General features: G+C 37.7%; 2 protein-coding genes across 10 annotated transcripts in view; one reads left to right on the forward strand and one right to left on the reverse strand.

Moving 5' to 3' along the window:
- Positions 1-3,997, forward strand: part of GTF3C3 (general transcription factor IIIC subunit 3) — a 31,100-nt gene extending 27,103 nt beyond the window's left edge. Inside the window, exons 17-18 of the mRNA XM_045558977.1 lie at positions 1,580-1,732; positions 2,936-3,997. Of these exons, the coding sequence (XP_045414933.1) occupies positions 1,580-1,732; positions 2,936-3,058 (276 nt within the window). The 3' untranslated portion in view covers positions 3,059-3,997. The remainder of the gene's footprint in view (positions 1-1,579; positions 1,733-2,935) is intronic.
- The window catches only part of CCDC150 (coiled-coil domain containing 150), a 108,014-nt gene that overhangs the window by 27,022 nt on the left and 64,765 nt on the right, over positions 1-16,227 (reverse strand). For 6 of the 9 annotated variants that reach the window (XM_045558971.1, XM_045558973.1, XM_045558970.1 and 3 more), the window contains one exon: positions 15,616-15,958. In XM_045558971.1, the coding sequence (XP_045414927.1) occupies positions 15,842-15,958 (117 nt within the window). In that variant the 3' untranslated portion in view covers positions 15,616-15,841. Of the gene's footprint in view, positions 1-4,630; positions 4,833-7,017; positions 7,218-8,275; positions 8,418-15,615; positions 15,959-16,227 lie in introns of those variants that run through there. The other 3 variants (XR_006736786.1, XR_006736785.1, XM_045558972.1) reach the window with 2 other exon arrangements.

Consider the following 16,227-nt stretch of genomic DNA (forward strand, 5'->3'; position numbering starts at 1 on the left):
ATTAACTCATTTCATAGGTAAAATGTATAGTTTTTGTTGGCCTGGTAAGGCAAAAATTCATGTACTTCAAAGTAATTTGGAAGCTAATTTTCAAACTACTATGATAGGAAAATAGCAGGTTACAAATGATTGAGAATAAAGAAACAAGAGGTAAGTAATGGGAATTCATTGTACTAATTTCTACTTTTGTGTATGTTAAACATTTTCCATTAAAGTTTCTAAAAAGCAGATTTTATTGTAATAGCATAATTTGTGAAATTGTTTTCTCATATTTCTTCATGCTACAGGACTATAATTTTCCTTTATACTGCCTTAAAAAAAGGCTAATTTTTTATAGTTTACTACATTTCTTACCTTTATATCATATTGTAAGAGTAAAATCTTTCATGTTTTCTCTACCTTTATTTAATATTACATAGATAGTGAATACACTGGGCCTTTTAATAATTTGATTAAAATGTAACATAACATCAAAAGAACTTTTTTTTTTCCATTTAAACTATATGCTTTTGTCTTTTTTGCAGTTTTTATATTTGATGATTCATAGTTCTTACAGGATGAAGCCCATGTTATCTAGTTTTTAAATCACTAAATATTATCTGAATAGTCTTTCAGTTATCAAGGAGATTATCCTCTCAAATGTGTTAAAAATTTCTAAAAAGGCAGCAGGTAACTCCCATTATTATATCAGAAGACCTAAATGTTCATTTGGGACTACTCTTTTTCCTCATATTTTTATTATGTATTTATTTACAAAGGAAAATTTGTGACCATTGTATTATATAGCAGATCATGCAGGGAATAATTACATTCTATATTCATAAATTAGTTGATTTACTCCCAATTCCTTAAGTAATATATTTAATTAGGACACATGCACATTTGCAATCTGTAAGTTTCAGTAGATGATAAAAGTTGAAGTTGTATTAAAAGGGAAAGTGAATATGGGAAGAGGTGAAGCAGCAAGTGCTTTCTGGACGTGGTAACACACATCATTATTGCTTTGCTCTGAAATAGTTTTCTCCATAAAGTCTTTGAGTCAGAAGTTCTCAGGGGGGAAAAGAATTCCAATTTTTTGGGTTTAGAGGTTATTATGGGGCTGAGAGATAACTTATAAAAGGTACAGTTTACCCTGAAAGGTTAAATATAGCCAAGTTAACTTGCTCCTCAGAGTAAACCTTTCTAAACTACCATTATAAGGGCTCAGGTTTTGTATCTTAAGTTTTTAGGCATATATCTCAAATCAAAATGTTTATGAACTTATAATGCCACAAAAGCCAACTTGAAACCATTTAAAAAAAAATCTTGTTTACTACAGATTATACTCTGGTCAGTAGTTTTAACATTTCGCTCTGTTTTCTGTGAATATTTTTGTCCCTAGCTTAAAGAAAAAAAATTCTCTTGCACCTTTCACAAGAGCTGTGTATTGACACCTTACTACACTAAACAGATAATGTGCTTTTAAAACTGGACTATGCCTTTTTAAAAAAATTTGTATTCCTAGCACTTGGTAATATAGTGGTTCAGTACATACTTGTCAAATGAGTGAAATATTGAATTATCTTTTTCTTTTTGGCAGGGCTTTTCCTTTCTTAATCGATACCTTAGTCTGCGTGGGCCTTGCCAGGAATCATTCTACAATTTGGGTCGTGGCCTTCATCAATTGGGGCTAATTCATCTTGCAATCCACTATTACCAGAAGGCCCTAGAGCTCCCTCCACTTGTGGTAGAGGTATTGTATAATTTAAAAACTGAGGAGTCACTTCATTTGTCTGTAGATAAGTACAGTTAGCTGCTGTGGTCCAGACAGTGAAATAAATTACAGGTTGTATACCAAAATGTATTTTTCCCTTATTCAGTGCATTTGTGTTCAGCAGCAGGTAGATCTTTGAGATCCTGGCCTTTTGACTTGATCAGCAACCATGGGAACATATCAGTTAAGGTAGCCCCTGTGCTTCACAGATGGGCTTCATGTCTCCCAGCTCCTAAGTATTGGGTAATATAAATAACATACTTCTCTATAAAGATGAAAGACCAGTATTAATGTAGTTTTTGCTTATCAGATAGGGTAAAAAGTGTTACCAGTACTATGATCTGTGTTTAAAGTCTAATTTCTAAAGAAAAGTATGAGTATTTTCATTGCTAATTTTTAAATGTATTTTAACACAGCAATATATAAAAAAATTTTAAGTTTCACTCATAATCCCCATGTTCCCTCACAGTTATTTTCTATTACCCTTGTTCAACTTTAGTCTTTCAACAAATGAATATATACTTTTATAGTTATGCTGATAAAACAAACATCCATTGTGTTCCTATTTCATAAATATCTTTACATATTACCACTTGAGCTTTATAGGTATCATTTTTAATTTTTCAGTTGACCCCAAAAATTTGTATTGGGGAAGATTACTATCCTATTGAGTTCATCGCATTGTTATTTAAGTAGTAAAAAATATAACACCTCTGAGGTATTCAATTTGGTATATGCCCTCCTGTGATATATAGGTCTTTTTCCTCTCCCTGATCTGGTCATTTGTGTTCATTTATTATTTTTTTACACATAGAAGCTTTTTTTTATGAAGTCATATCAGTCTTTCACTTTACAGTTTCTACTTTTGCTATCATATTTAGAAGGATCTTTCTTACCCAAGATTAATGCAACTGTATTTTTTTTATACGTAAATCCTTGATTCATCTGGAGTTTATTCTGCTGTGGCTTATTGGTGAGACTTTAGACATTTTGAAATAATTGGTACTATAATGATTACCTGAATTAGCATTGATTGAAGGTATATACACACTTTTATAAATTTTTTTAGTATTATGAGTTTTAACAGTTTTTGAAAACTTAAACTATTAATTTGCTATAAAATTGTCATGGTTGGCAGTTTGAAATATAAAAACATGTATCTATCTATCTTTTTCCCCCTAGGGTATAGAAGTTGACCAGTTAGACTTACGAAGAGATATTGCCTACAACTTGTCTCTCATTTATCAGAGCAGCGGTAATACAGGAATGGCTCAAAAGCTTTTGTATACCTATTGTTCTATATAAAGCACCTCAACTGAGAAAGCCTGGCAGCTGCTGTGTGAGACCAATATCTTCTGTCTCAGGGCTTATCATTCTTAACTCCAGAATAGAAGTGATGATTTCAGAATTATCTAACAGTATATTCATTTTTAATATATAATAATGATCTTTGATATAGATGCAAAATTATCATTCCTACACAAATTGGTATATTTGTTCTGTCATTTTCCTTTACCATTCTATAGTAAAATTGTCCCCAGTCTTATTAGCCTTTGAGCCAGCTTGGAGTTAAATACACTATAAAGCAGTTTTTCAAATACATCAAAAAAGAGGTTGCTTATTAAAGACAGATTGGTACTCTTTAGGATGTCAAGACCATTACTTAGCAGCTAACAAAATTATTTAAAATGGTTACATGGTAGAAAGATAAATAAATAATCTTTTACTTTTCAGCTGCATGTATCTTAGCTACAGACTGTGAAACCTGGGAGGCGAGGCTAATTCAAAATATACTACTACAAGGCAAATTAAAAAATGCATGATCTGTATTTGTGGCTTCCTGACCCAAAAAAAAAAAGGATCATGTTTAATGAAATGACATGGTTTCCATTTCAAGATCATTAGGAAAGTAATAAAGTTAAAAACCTTTCATTCTTCTCAAATAGTATATATTCTTGAATCTAAGATAACAATACTTTTTAGATATACTACTAGTTTAACAACAGCTTTTCAGGGGAAAGTAAATGCTCTAATAAATGAACATAAGGATTGTAAGACCCAGTCCAATTTTGGGAGAGAAACAAGTAGGCATAAGATCAAAGAACTACAATCGGAGCTTTTTAGCAGTTCTTACTACTGTTTATACTGTATAACTTTCTAGTTGAGAAACAGAATTTGTATGTAATAAGTAAATATACTGAGAACTCTGTGTGTACATAATTTAAATAAATTTTATTTTTATAATTAAGGTTTCACATGCTTATTTATTACATGCCATTTAGCTTTAATGATAAAGCTAACTGTGATAGACTAATAAGTTAGATTTGTATCTTAGAATGCTCAGTTCCACCGAATTCTGTGTTCAGAGTTTCTCTCTTGAATTAGGTCACTGGACTGTAACTCTAGTGTCTGCTAAACAGCCTTTAAGGAAAAAAATAAAATCTCTCTAGCGGTCTTCTAAGGAAAAAAAGGTCTGATATTGCATAAGTTTGTTTAGCATTTAAAATCGTACCTACCACTTGCTGAGTTTTATTTACTGTGCTACTACTATGTGCTAAGTACAGTACTAGATACTTGAGATTGAGCCACCAGTAAGGTAGGTCATGGTGGTGGTATCATATCCACCTTATATAGAGAGCATGCTGAAGATCACTAGCAGGCCACTCCTTGCTCAAAGATGTTCCTTTAGAGGAACGTTCTTACTCTTGTTCAGAGTAACAACATAAAAATTGAGCGTAAGTTCATTTTAGAAAGAAAAAGGAAATTGGAAGTTAACTTTTTCTGTCCTCAAGGCCTTCAGCCTATCAAAGCACCTGCAGTAAACATCTTTTGGGGTGTCTTTTTTTTTTTTTAAAAAAAACTCAGTCACTCTCTTACCTTCTGTCATGGGATCCTGATAGCAATTTTATGCAATGAGATTCGCTTCTACTGTTCAGTTGATTCAGCAGGGAGTCTGCTCCTGAATGAAGCGGGGCCCATCAAGAATTTCCTCCCTCCTTCACTGCAAATTTTAGATTTGAAATAGAACGTTTCTGTGGAGAACTTCACAGCTATGAGGCCAACTACCAGTTATCCCATTCTGTTGAGAAAGAAAAATGAGGTTTATACATAAGAGAAATAAAGATGAGAGGTGGAGAGTACTCTGGATTCCCAGAGACTTTCCAACTTTCAGTTCCATCCTAAAGCCAGCAATATTCTTACCCTTGGATTCATTCTACAAGGTATCCTTGATTCTTTAACTTTCCCCTTTGATGTTTACACTAGCTTGAGTTTTTCTGTTAGCTGCGCCAAAAAAAAAAAAATCCTAACTGATCTACCACTCCATCTTGCTTTCTATGTAGCATTCCTGTTTTCTAGCCATTTTCACGAGAAGAGCATACAGCAAATAGGAATGAATATAAAACTTTGTTGCTGAATTATAAGTAGTGTCACAAAGTCTAACCCATAACAGGCTTTTAAAACTTGTTCAGAGCAAGAGTAGGGGCAGTGTGCCTACTGTGGTGGTGTAAGATTAACAGATTTGTTCACTACTATGCAAAGGATTAAGTGAAAATCTACACACTGAACAGTGAAACAGCAGCTTCCTTTTCCTATTTAACTTCCAGAAGATTGGCATCAAGTTACTATCTTTTAAGTAGAAAATTGAAGGGTTCCCTTCTGAGAAAAACCCTGCTCAAGAAAAAAATACCTATGCATACTGACAACTGGGGGTTTCCCAATGAAAAACCCAACCTGGCCAGTGAACAAACCCCTGCTGCTGAGCCCAATCAGCCTGGTGGCACCTGGCTATCAGCGCACGTGCAGCTCAGTCATTAGACAGTTGAGGAAAGCTGCTGACATGGAAGAAATCCGTGACAGCAAATGGGAGTAGGGAAGGAACTCAAAGGGAACAGAACTAACGCAGGACATAAGAAACAAAGAAAATGCAATGAATATCCCCGGATGAGAAAATATCCTACAGATGAAATAAGAGAAGGATGCTATAAAAACGAAGGAATTCAAAGAGTGAGCTTTATGAGATTCACAATGTAATTGTAAAAATTAATTCAATGAAGAGAAGAGGAAAATAGAATTTAAAAAAGACAGAAGATTGAAGAAATGACAAAATTTCAGGTAAGAAAATTGAAGGTTACAAAACAGTCTAAATTATAAATTCTTCATGGCAGTTATGTACTATATCTTGTAAACTCATGTAAATTTCAAGGTATCTCATTGCACCTGGATTACAAATAATTCCAGTAGGAGGAACATAACCCTGCAGTGATTTTTTTATATGCAGTAGGTGGCAGTACATTTCTATAAATTTAGAATTATACTTCATACATTTAATTGTCAATACATTATGGGAAATTTTAACATTTGGATAGAAAAAAGTTCAGTATCCATCCCTCCACATTTAAGCAATCATATCCAGAAAGCTCTGTCCCTTTGCACTACTCCCATCAGCACGGAAAGGAGCTGGAGTCGTAACATGTGTTTCTTGCTGCTCATTTTTCAGCCTTAACCAAAAAAGTCTAGCAGATATAAAGGTGACTGTATCATGCATGAAAAGTCTAATCACAACCCTGAGGGTCATACCCCATATTAATTCTGTTGCAGACTCATGGTAAGCAAGCTAATATTAGAGTGAGAATTAGCAGGACCACTCAGCATTTTAGTAGAGACGTGGTGTGTTAATACCCAGAGAGGAGAGTTCAAGCAAGTGTAGGGAGGAAAGAAAAAGCCAATACCTCTGGCTCAGTGACCTGAGGCTGCATAAAGGAGGACAAGCAGAAGTCAACCCTGTCATAGCCAATTCTGTTTCCTCTTTCTAAAGCTAATTAGTGGATTCTTCTAGTTTCAGAGGGGTTTCAATGCAGCAAAATGAATGCTGCTTATTTAAACATACCTACGTAACAGACAGTTGAATGAAGAATTCTTCTAATAACATGCTTTAAAGAATTAAGTTCAGTCTTGTTTGGGTAGAGATGCTTGGTAAATTTGTGCTGTGGGGGAGGCAAGATACTGCATTTTCTCCATTTCAGGTGCTAGTTTTGTCTGACCAGGGGAGGATAAAGGAAGTGAATCTGACCGCTAGATGGCGCACGATATTCACAGACTTCCCAAGCCCTCAAGGCTTTGGACCCGAGCCGCGAGTGCGATCACCTGTCAGGCCTGGGGGAGGCCAGCGAAGCCCAGCCTGGGCCGCTCATCCCAGCAAATCCCTACAAACAGCGCCCTTTAATCTGTGTGCCATGACATGAAAAAGGTTGGAAAGCGTTTACCTTTAAGTCGCAGATTAAAGCCAGTTTTGGGATGAGTGAAGACCAATTCACGTTGACTCTATATCTCCAGATTATAAAAGCCTAAAATATTCTTAGTATTTCAGTAGTTAAATGACAGGACAGGTTTGTTCTCCCCCTCTCCTTAATTTCTTCTTTTCTCTTCCCATCCCCACTTTTTCTAGAGGGTCTCTTTGGTAAACCTGAGGAAAAAAGACAGATTTAGTCACAGGTTAACACACTGAAGTTCTGCAGCAAGTGTCAATGTTAACAATATAAAGGTCTGTCTGTCTTGCAGATGATTCACAGGAAAGGCCTAAAGTTTTCCTCCAAAGATGCCTAGGAGTTAGCCTTTCCAGGGGAGAAAGACTAGAACTGTGCACACCTTGCTGTGTATATAGCCGGAATTGCTGCACCGTAGGGTACATGCCTTTTAATACGGTACCCAATGCCAAGGAGCCCTCCCAAATGGCTGTAACAATGGTGAGGATACCTGCTTCCCCTGCCTGCTTCACATTTTTTTTCCCCAATTGATGGATGAAAATGGTTGTTTCATTTGCATACTGGTTAAGCTGAAATCTATCTTCTCATATCTCTATGAACTTTTTGGATATTTTTTTTTCTTCTCTGAATTGCTTTTGTCATTCTTTGCCCATTTTCTTAAAATCAGGTCCTACTTTTCTTACTGAATTGTAAGGATTCTTTACTTAATCTAGCATTAAGCCTTGTCACTTGTCTTTTCACTTTATGGTGTCTTTTTTTAACTCAGGTTTTAAATTTTGGTATTATCAAATTTATCATTTGTTTTTTCCTTTATGGACAACATGAAATTTCAAAATAAGGTTGGATTGTGTTCAGGAAAGTAAGAAAGATCCTGAAAAATCAAGTGGAGTTCTCAGGAGGATCTCAGCTGAAAGCAGATCAGCCCCATCTACATTTGGACTGACAAAATAGGGCACAAACAGAACCACGGAAATGGCTTATGTGGAAAGCTAACAGGTTCTGGAAGCAGAAAGCAGATGCTGGGAGAGGAAGTGGCATCTATAGAAACATGGCTAGACTTCTCAGAGGCCAGGAGGCAGAGGTGGATTGTGAAGGATTTACAAGGCCCTCCTTTGAGATGGTATAAGGATTAAAAATACAGAGATCGTGGCCTCTAGGCTTGATTGAATAAAGGCTTTATCGCAAGCTTTCAGCTTTGCCTTAAACAAAAATGATCCTGGTCTCACGGTGAAGCCAGAAGTCTTCTCACTGTGTGTCTGCTGGGTGAGTCAAGAACTTACTTACCATATTTGTTTATGCAGCAAGTGGAAACGGAGAAGAGTCAAAAGTGCTGGCATCTGCGGGCCATCTTCAGGCAACTCAAGAGGCAAAAGAAACTCCTGAGATTCTTCTTGTTAATTCTGATGGAAGAAGGGGAAGCTGAGACTTTACTGTAGAGAACCAGAGAAAACAACATGGGGTAGCTCTCTGCTCAGCTCCTACAACGCCTTGGAGCACTTGCAACAGAAGAGGTTTTAAAGGTGTAGGGAGAGGTTGGCACCAACATTAAAGTGAGTAGAAATCAGAACCCTACAAGCCTCACTTTGGCTGGGAAGAGAAATCCCATTTGAGATCATGGAGTTTCCTTGGCAGGAATCCTTATTTTCTAGAGGGTCTCTTTGGTAAACTTCGGGCAGACTCCCTGCCCAAAGGTACTCTCTTTGGGTATAGAAAAGATGCAGGACAGGGGTTGTCAGGAAATGGACTAGTGGCCCAGATGAGCCAGGCAGACTCTATCTAGCATTCATCTCAGTCTCCACTTGGCTCCAAGCCACAGAGCAGCTTCAGGGGAAGGACCTGTTGCCGACCTTGCTCAGGTTGGTAGCAGAATTCAGTTCCTTGCAGCGTGGAGACGGAGGTCTCTACTTCCTTGCCGGCTTTCAGCCAGGGGCCACTCTCAGTTCCTAGGGGCCACCTGCATATGTGGATTCCTCCTCTTCAAGCCAGAAAGGGTACATGAAGTCCTTCTCGTACTTTATTTATTTATTTATTTATTTTGAGACAGAGTCACTCTGTTGCCCGGGCTAGAGTGAGTGCTGTGGCGTCAGCCTAGCTCACAGCAACCTCAAACTCCTGGGCTTAAGTGATCCTCCTGCCTCAGCCTCCCGAGTAGCTGGGACTACAGGCATGCACCACCATGCCCGGCTAATTTTCCTATATATATATTTTAGTTGGCCAGATAATTTCTTTCTATTTTTAGTAGAGACGGGGTCTCGCTCTTGCTCAGGCTGGTCTCGAACTCCTGACCTCGAGCGATCTACCCGCCTCGGCCTCCCAGAGTGCTAGGATTACAAGCATGAGCCACCGTGCCCAGCCCTTCTTGTGCTTTAAATCTATTTCTCTTCTGCAACTAGCTGGAGAAAATTGCTTTTAAAGGGCTTATGTGGTTAGGTCAGGCCCACCAGGATAATATCCCATTCTTAAAGTTAACTGTGACACATAATCTAATCATGGGAGTAAAATCCATCAATTTCACAGTCCCGGGGATGATGAGGGCATATACACTGAGGGCGAGAAATCTTGGAGCCTATCTTAGAATTCTGCCAACACACTGCTGCTCCTTGCTTAGCATGTTGGTTTCTCATGGTCTGATGCCAGTCTCTTTTGCCTTTGTGAGTTATTTGAGCTTTTGGTTTATAGACCTTAAGATTATTTTGTCTTTGAAATCTAATACCTGTATTAGAATATGTCTCAAAGTTGATTATTCAGTTTTTCCCAGGTACTGGGTAAGCCCCATCAACGTGTAGAATCATTTTTTTTTTCTATTTTTGGCAGTGTTCTTGGATTACAGTTTTTTTTTTTTTTTTTGAGACAGAGTGTCACTTTGTTGCCTGGGCTAGAGTGAGTGCCGTGGCGTCAGCCTAGCTCACAGCAACCTCAAACTCCTGGGCTTAAGCGATCCTACTGCCTCAGCCTCCCGAGTAGCTGGGACTATAGGCATGCGCCACCATGCCCGGCTAATTTTTTCTATATATATTTTAGTTGGCCAGATAATTTCTTTCTATTTTTAGTAGAGACGGGGTCTCGCTCTTGCTCAGGCTGGTCTCGAACTCCTGACCTCGAGCGATCCACTCGCCTCGGCCTCCCAGAGTGCTAGGATTACAGGCGTGAGCCACCGCGCCCGGCCTGGATTACAGTTTTAAATATTGCCTCTGTTCTATTGTCTTTCACAAAACTGGTCCCTGGTGCCAAAAAGCTTGGGGACCTCTGCCCTGGGGCAAAAGACTCCATAGATTAGAGCCAAGTCAATTAGAGTCCAGATCGATTCTTCCTAGATTTTCCTAAGTCTTTCTGTACAAACATGGAGAGGTTAGTCCATGCTGTAGGGGTGTTAACAATACCACACACATAGAAGAACCATTGTCCATCGCTTAATTCAGCAGCCATGGCTTAGCCTCCCTGCCTCAGAACAATTAGTACACTCAAAAAATTACTCAAAGCATCTACAGATCTTGTAATCAGTGTTATCTTTAAATCTGATATTACCACATGTGGTAAATCTCTATTGCTAAAGAAAACCCACTCATCATTTTTCTACAAGCTAATTACATAATTACGAATTCTTGTCACTACTGTAACAACCACATGACATTTCTTTCAATGATGAACTGAATACATAGCAGTGATCCCATTAGATTACACCATATTTTTACTGTACCTTTTCTATGTTTAGATATGTTTAAATACACAAATACTTACCATTGTGTTACAACTGCCTACACTATGCAGTACAATAACAGGTCTGTAGCCTAGGAACAACAGGCTATCCAATATAGCCTAGGCGTGCAGTAGGCTGTTCCACCTAGGTTTGCGTAAATACATTCTGCAATGTTTGCACAATGAAATCACCTAAGGACACACTTCTCAGAATGTATTCCCATTGTTAAGTGGCCCATGACTATATCTCTTATATTACCATCCGCTGGTGTAATACTCTTTGAACATAAAGAATGCAGTTATAACAATAACGTCTTTAATGTCCTTGTCTGCTAATTCTAACATCTATGTTAGTTCTGGGTCAATTTTGACTGATTTCTCATTATGGGCCATGTTTTGCTGCTGCTTTGCAAATTATGGATAATTATGGATTGGATACTAGATACTGATTTTTACCTTGATGAGTGCCATATATTTTAGTATGCCTGTACATATTTTTTTTCTTTTAGCATATTATGGAGGTACAAATGATATACATATTCTTAAGCTTTGTTCTGGAACACAGCTACTTGGAACCAGATCACTTGGGATTTTACTTTTAAGACTCATTAGGTGGGACCACAGCAGTATTCACTTGAGGGTTAACTCTTCTCTACTACTGAGACAAGACCCTTTTGTACACTCTACCCAGTGCCCCATAAATCATGAGGTTTCCAAGTCTGGCTGGTGGGAACTGGTACTATGTGTGCCAGGCACCGTTACCTCTAACACCTTTCAGGATGGTTCTTTCTCTGGCCTTAGGTAGTTTCCTCACATGCGTGTGCTGACAACTCTGCAGACATGTAAAACGTCCCGCCTGCCCAGCTCTCTTTCTGGTGCTCTGTCCTGGGACTGTCACTGCCTTTGTCTCTCTGGCCTCTGCTCCACCTCCTTAACTCCAGGGACCTGCTCGGCTCCACCTTGGTTCCTCCTCAATACAGAGGCAATGGGAGGGTCACCTCGTTTGTTCCTTTTCTCTCAGGGATCACTGTTCTTTGCTGCATGATGTCAAGTGTCATATATTTCACATATTTTGTCTGTTTTTTGGTTGTTTCAGGTGGGAGGGTGATCTGGTCCCTGTTCCCCAATCTTGGTCAAAAGCCCATGTCCTGGCTTAACAGCTTAACCAGCACTTTCATATTTCTTACTCAACAGAAGAGAATTTCATTATAGCATCTCAATAATTCAAGAGGTGTGTTCATGCCCTAAACAGAAAATTTGTATACTCCAATACCAAATTCTGACTTAATATTGTTTGTTGATGGATCTTATATTAAAAACGAGAAGGGACAAACAAGGCTGGTTATATAAAGGGCAGCAAATGTCTCAAAGAATTTAATTCCTTACCAGAAGCCAAACTGTTTAAATGACCAAACTGTGATATTTGGGCATGAAAAATTGTGAAAATAAAAGAACAAATGTATACTCTAGTAGCTGCAATGCTTTTAGAATAACTCACTTAAAGAAACAAAGACATCTTAGCCTCTTCCAGTATCCTTTAAAAACGAACAACAAATATGAATTAGCTGATGACTTGATACTACTTTGAAACTATTGCTGTCATAAAAGTAGAGATCCACATAGAAGTTAGTATGCTGTACTAAAGTAATTTAGCAAATCATCACACTAAATAGGTTGTTCCAACTTTAATGTCCCTCCATAAAGACACCTTACACAACAACAAAAAAATCAACAAATAGAAAATCCATGGAAAAGTTCCAGGAATACATCTTAAATACACTAAATCTAAATCTTTGCCAAATTCTGTAAAGAAGCACTGAGAATGATCGGGTTGTAAGATTCTTAAGGATAAGATCTAGCAAAACTAGAATGGCTACTCAGTACCACTAGATAAAACTTCAAATAGACACTTGCTAAAATCCTCTATAAAACAACCCATCATAGTAGGGAAAAAATTGTCACAATATTAACCACTACTGGAAACGTTTCTGTGTGACAAAGGATGTGGCCAGATCATGTCTCATCTATAAGAAATTAATTGGAAAAATTGTAAAGGTGAGGTATGAATTAGAACCATATCCTAAAAGACTCTGAGTATTTACAAGTGGATTTTATACCATTGCTTCATTCTATGTGTTTATGTATATAAACACATATATACAGATACACACAAACACACACATATCTTACACACACACATACACATTTATTTTCTGGATGGGGAGAAGTATTCCCCTATCAAAAAGTCAGCATTTACAAGGGCTAAAAAATGATTAGAGTTTGTGTTTCCTACCAAGGACATTCCATCTATCTAATGATAGAGGACCACATTAAGCTGGAACAGTTATTCATGATTTCAATTACATAAGTTTTGCCCTTTAGTCAGAATCCTTATTGCCTGGAAAAGTCCTCTGGAAAAACAGAAAAGGCCTTAATAGAATTAGAAATTTATATCCACTAAAGATCCAAAAGTTCTCCAGAGAACTTTTAGACGCAGATGATCTACAGAAGTTGACTGTTAACCCAAAAGCCTCAGAACATGTAGATGACCACACAAAATAGGCAGCTTCTGCCTCAGACCATCAGTACAAGATTATTCTGTCACATTCTCTTTCACATATATCTTGCCTATTATCCTTTTGGTAAATACTCTTCTCTTTACTGGTTTAAACATATATAATTCTAATTTAGTTATCATATCCCCCTTGATATCGACAACTATAAACTTTACTAGAAATGATCACCCAACTATAATTCCCTTCCCCCAAGCTAGTATACCCAATCTAAAAAATAATATAAAGGTATGTTACACTAACTTTATCAATAATGATACCCTTGGAGGACAATACATAAGTGATGAAAAATGTCCTTGTTCTGGACAAGGAGGATATAAACAGCATATAACTGCAACCATCATGACAGCAATCAGGGGCAGTACATTTACACCCATTAAAGTTGATCATCTCCTTTGTGTCATAATTGGGATCTTTTTTCCTATGTGGAATTCAGGACCAAGGTTTTCAGTGCCAACACAGCACACGGTTAAGTATTCTGTGGGGCTCTTGGTTAGGCCATTTCAAGACTATGACTCCCCAATACCCTCAAGTGACTATATCTCCTTATCAAGAGTCTGAAGGGATAAATCACTTTTGGAGGAAAGACTCCCAAGGATAGTGACCTATTCCATTGTAGTTAGACAACCTGAGGAGATCATGAGAAATGTATTCCCTCACTTTGGCTGACCTAGTAAACAATAGAACCAAGGCTTAGAGACACAGCAAACAAGTTTAAATTCCTTAATCAAATGTCTTAGTCCATTTCTGCTGCTATAACAAAATATCTGAGACTGGGTAATTTATAAATAACAGAAATTTCTTGCTCACAGTTCTGGAGGCTGTGAAGTCCAAGGTCAAGGTACTGGCAGGTTTGGTATCTGGTGAGGACCCTGTTCCCTGTTTCCAAGATGGCACCTTGCTGCTGTGTACTCTGGAGGGGCTGAATGCTGTTGTCCTCACATGGAAGGGAGAAGGGCAAAAGGACCTAACCTAGTTCCCTCCAGCCCTTTTATGAGGCTCTGCCCTCATGATTTAATCATTTCCCTGAAGGTCAAACCCTCTTAATACTATAGCAATGGGGATTACGTTTCAACATGAATTTTGGAAGAGACACTTTCAAACCACAGAAACAAAATAGTTATGGGTAATAGCCATGAATTTCCTTTTTCTAACCAGAGAGGTGTCTATACCAGTGCTAACACTTCATATTGTACCTGGATTAACAAAACAGTTGTTTGATGTCTGTTGTTCAGTGTTAAATGCTTCCATAGAGCCAACATCCTAACAGATGACATGAAGAACAAAAGGGAGGCACAAAGAATAAGTATGTTTCCACCGTCCCAGGAACAGATTGTTCTAAAGCCATAACAACAAGCAGCTATCAGAATCAGTTTTTAACTTGTCCACTAGATCACTGACAACTTGCCTTAGTGTATGTGTTTTTATAAGGTTGCAAACCAGTGATAGTCCCTGACTCCTGCAAGTCAAACAAGCAGGCGTGGACTCCAATAAACATGCCTCTGAATGCCAATGAACAACAGTCTTACTCCAGTAACTCTGCTGCTACAGATGTCAATCCACTTACACCTCTGAGAGTCTTCTAATCCTTGAACTCCACGTTCCCCAAAACCCTACATGAGATCGACCATCTGCTCTGCTTAGGAAGGATATACCCAAACAACACAGTGCTCCCTTACTGTATAGTAAGCAATAAATTCAGCTCTCTCTTTTTATATCAGATATTGAGCGGCAGGCTCATCCACCTCTAACAGTCGTATATTTGATGTTCTTTCCAATTTTGTAATTGTTTACTTGATTTAGGTCTTGACAGTAGCAGCAGCAACTACCACCATTACTTGAGCATTAATTAAGCCATGTATTATGCCAACCATTTACATATGTTAAATCTGGATTACCTAATCCATCATTCAATATCAGAAATAAAAAGACAAAGCTGAAGTTATTGCTTACTATAGTAAGGAAGAGCTATGTTGGTCAGGCATAGTCTCCCTGAGTAAAACAGACTGCTGGATTCAATAAATTTCCTTTTAAATGACCAAGGAAGCCATAAATACAATCTCTGAGATGTCTTTTTTAAGAATAGAGATATTAATCTTTTTAAAGATATGCTGATAATTACCCAACACAGAAGTGTGTAAGTTTACAAGACAGTGGAATACTTTTTACCGTTTTCCAGGTGATTCTATTTCCAGGGATTATCTACTGAATGTTAGACTAGGACATTTCATTGAAACAAAGTATCATACCATTTAGTAGCCATATCATTTAGTACCTTACTAACTGCCTTTTGATAAAATGTACTCATGCAACAGCGTCTCCTATCATACAATATAAATTTATTGAATGGAAATGGGGAAAGGGACAAAAAACATGGGGTGGTTCTGTACTGACATAAAACAGTTCATAAAAGGATAAACTCAGGTCCAAAATCTCCAGCTCACATTAAAGACCTCACGTTCTTATGACTGTAGAAACAGGTCAGCCCTAGTTGCTGGGCTCGCAGAATCACAGAGGTATAGCTATACACAAAGAAGCTCCTTTGGTCAAGGACATCATTTCCTCTCTAACTCAGAATGAAACTTCTTGGGCATGAGCCTAAGATTCTGTTTATTCTCCCATCGCTGTAGAGCAGACTGGCTGGATGTGACATTGTGGCTTATATCTTCGTCCTGTTGGAAAGAAAACACACCTACCACTGACTGTTCAAAACTAACTGCAGCAATTAGGATTTGTTTTGCCTCTATGAATGTCATTTATTCATCAAGATAGGTGGTTCTAATCTAGACAGTTTGGAAGAGGTGGAACTTTATAAGAAAAAAAATTTAGTTCACTGGTTTTCTAGCAGTAGTTTAAAGAAACTAAAGATTAACAGAGAGAGCAGCTAGATGATAAGAGAATTTCTATACTTACAAATATGAGAAGCAAAAATACAAAATTG

This window comes from Lemur catta, chromosome 8 (genome assembly GCF_020740605.2).
Source record: "Lemur catta isolate mLemCat1 chromosome 8, mLemCat1.pri, whole genome shotgun sequence".
NCBI classification, from domain to species: domain Eukaryota; kingdom Metazoa; phylum Chordata; class Mammalia; order Primates; family Lemuridae; genus Lemur; species Lemur catta.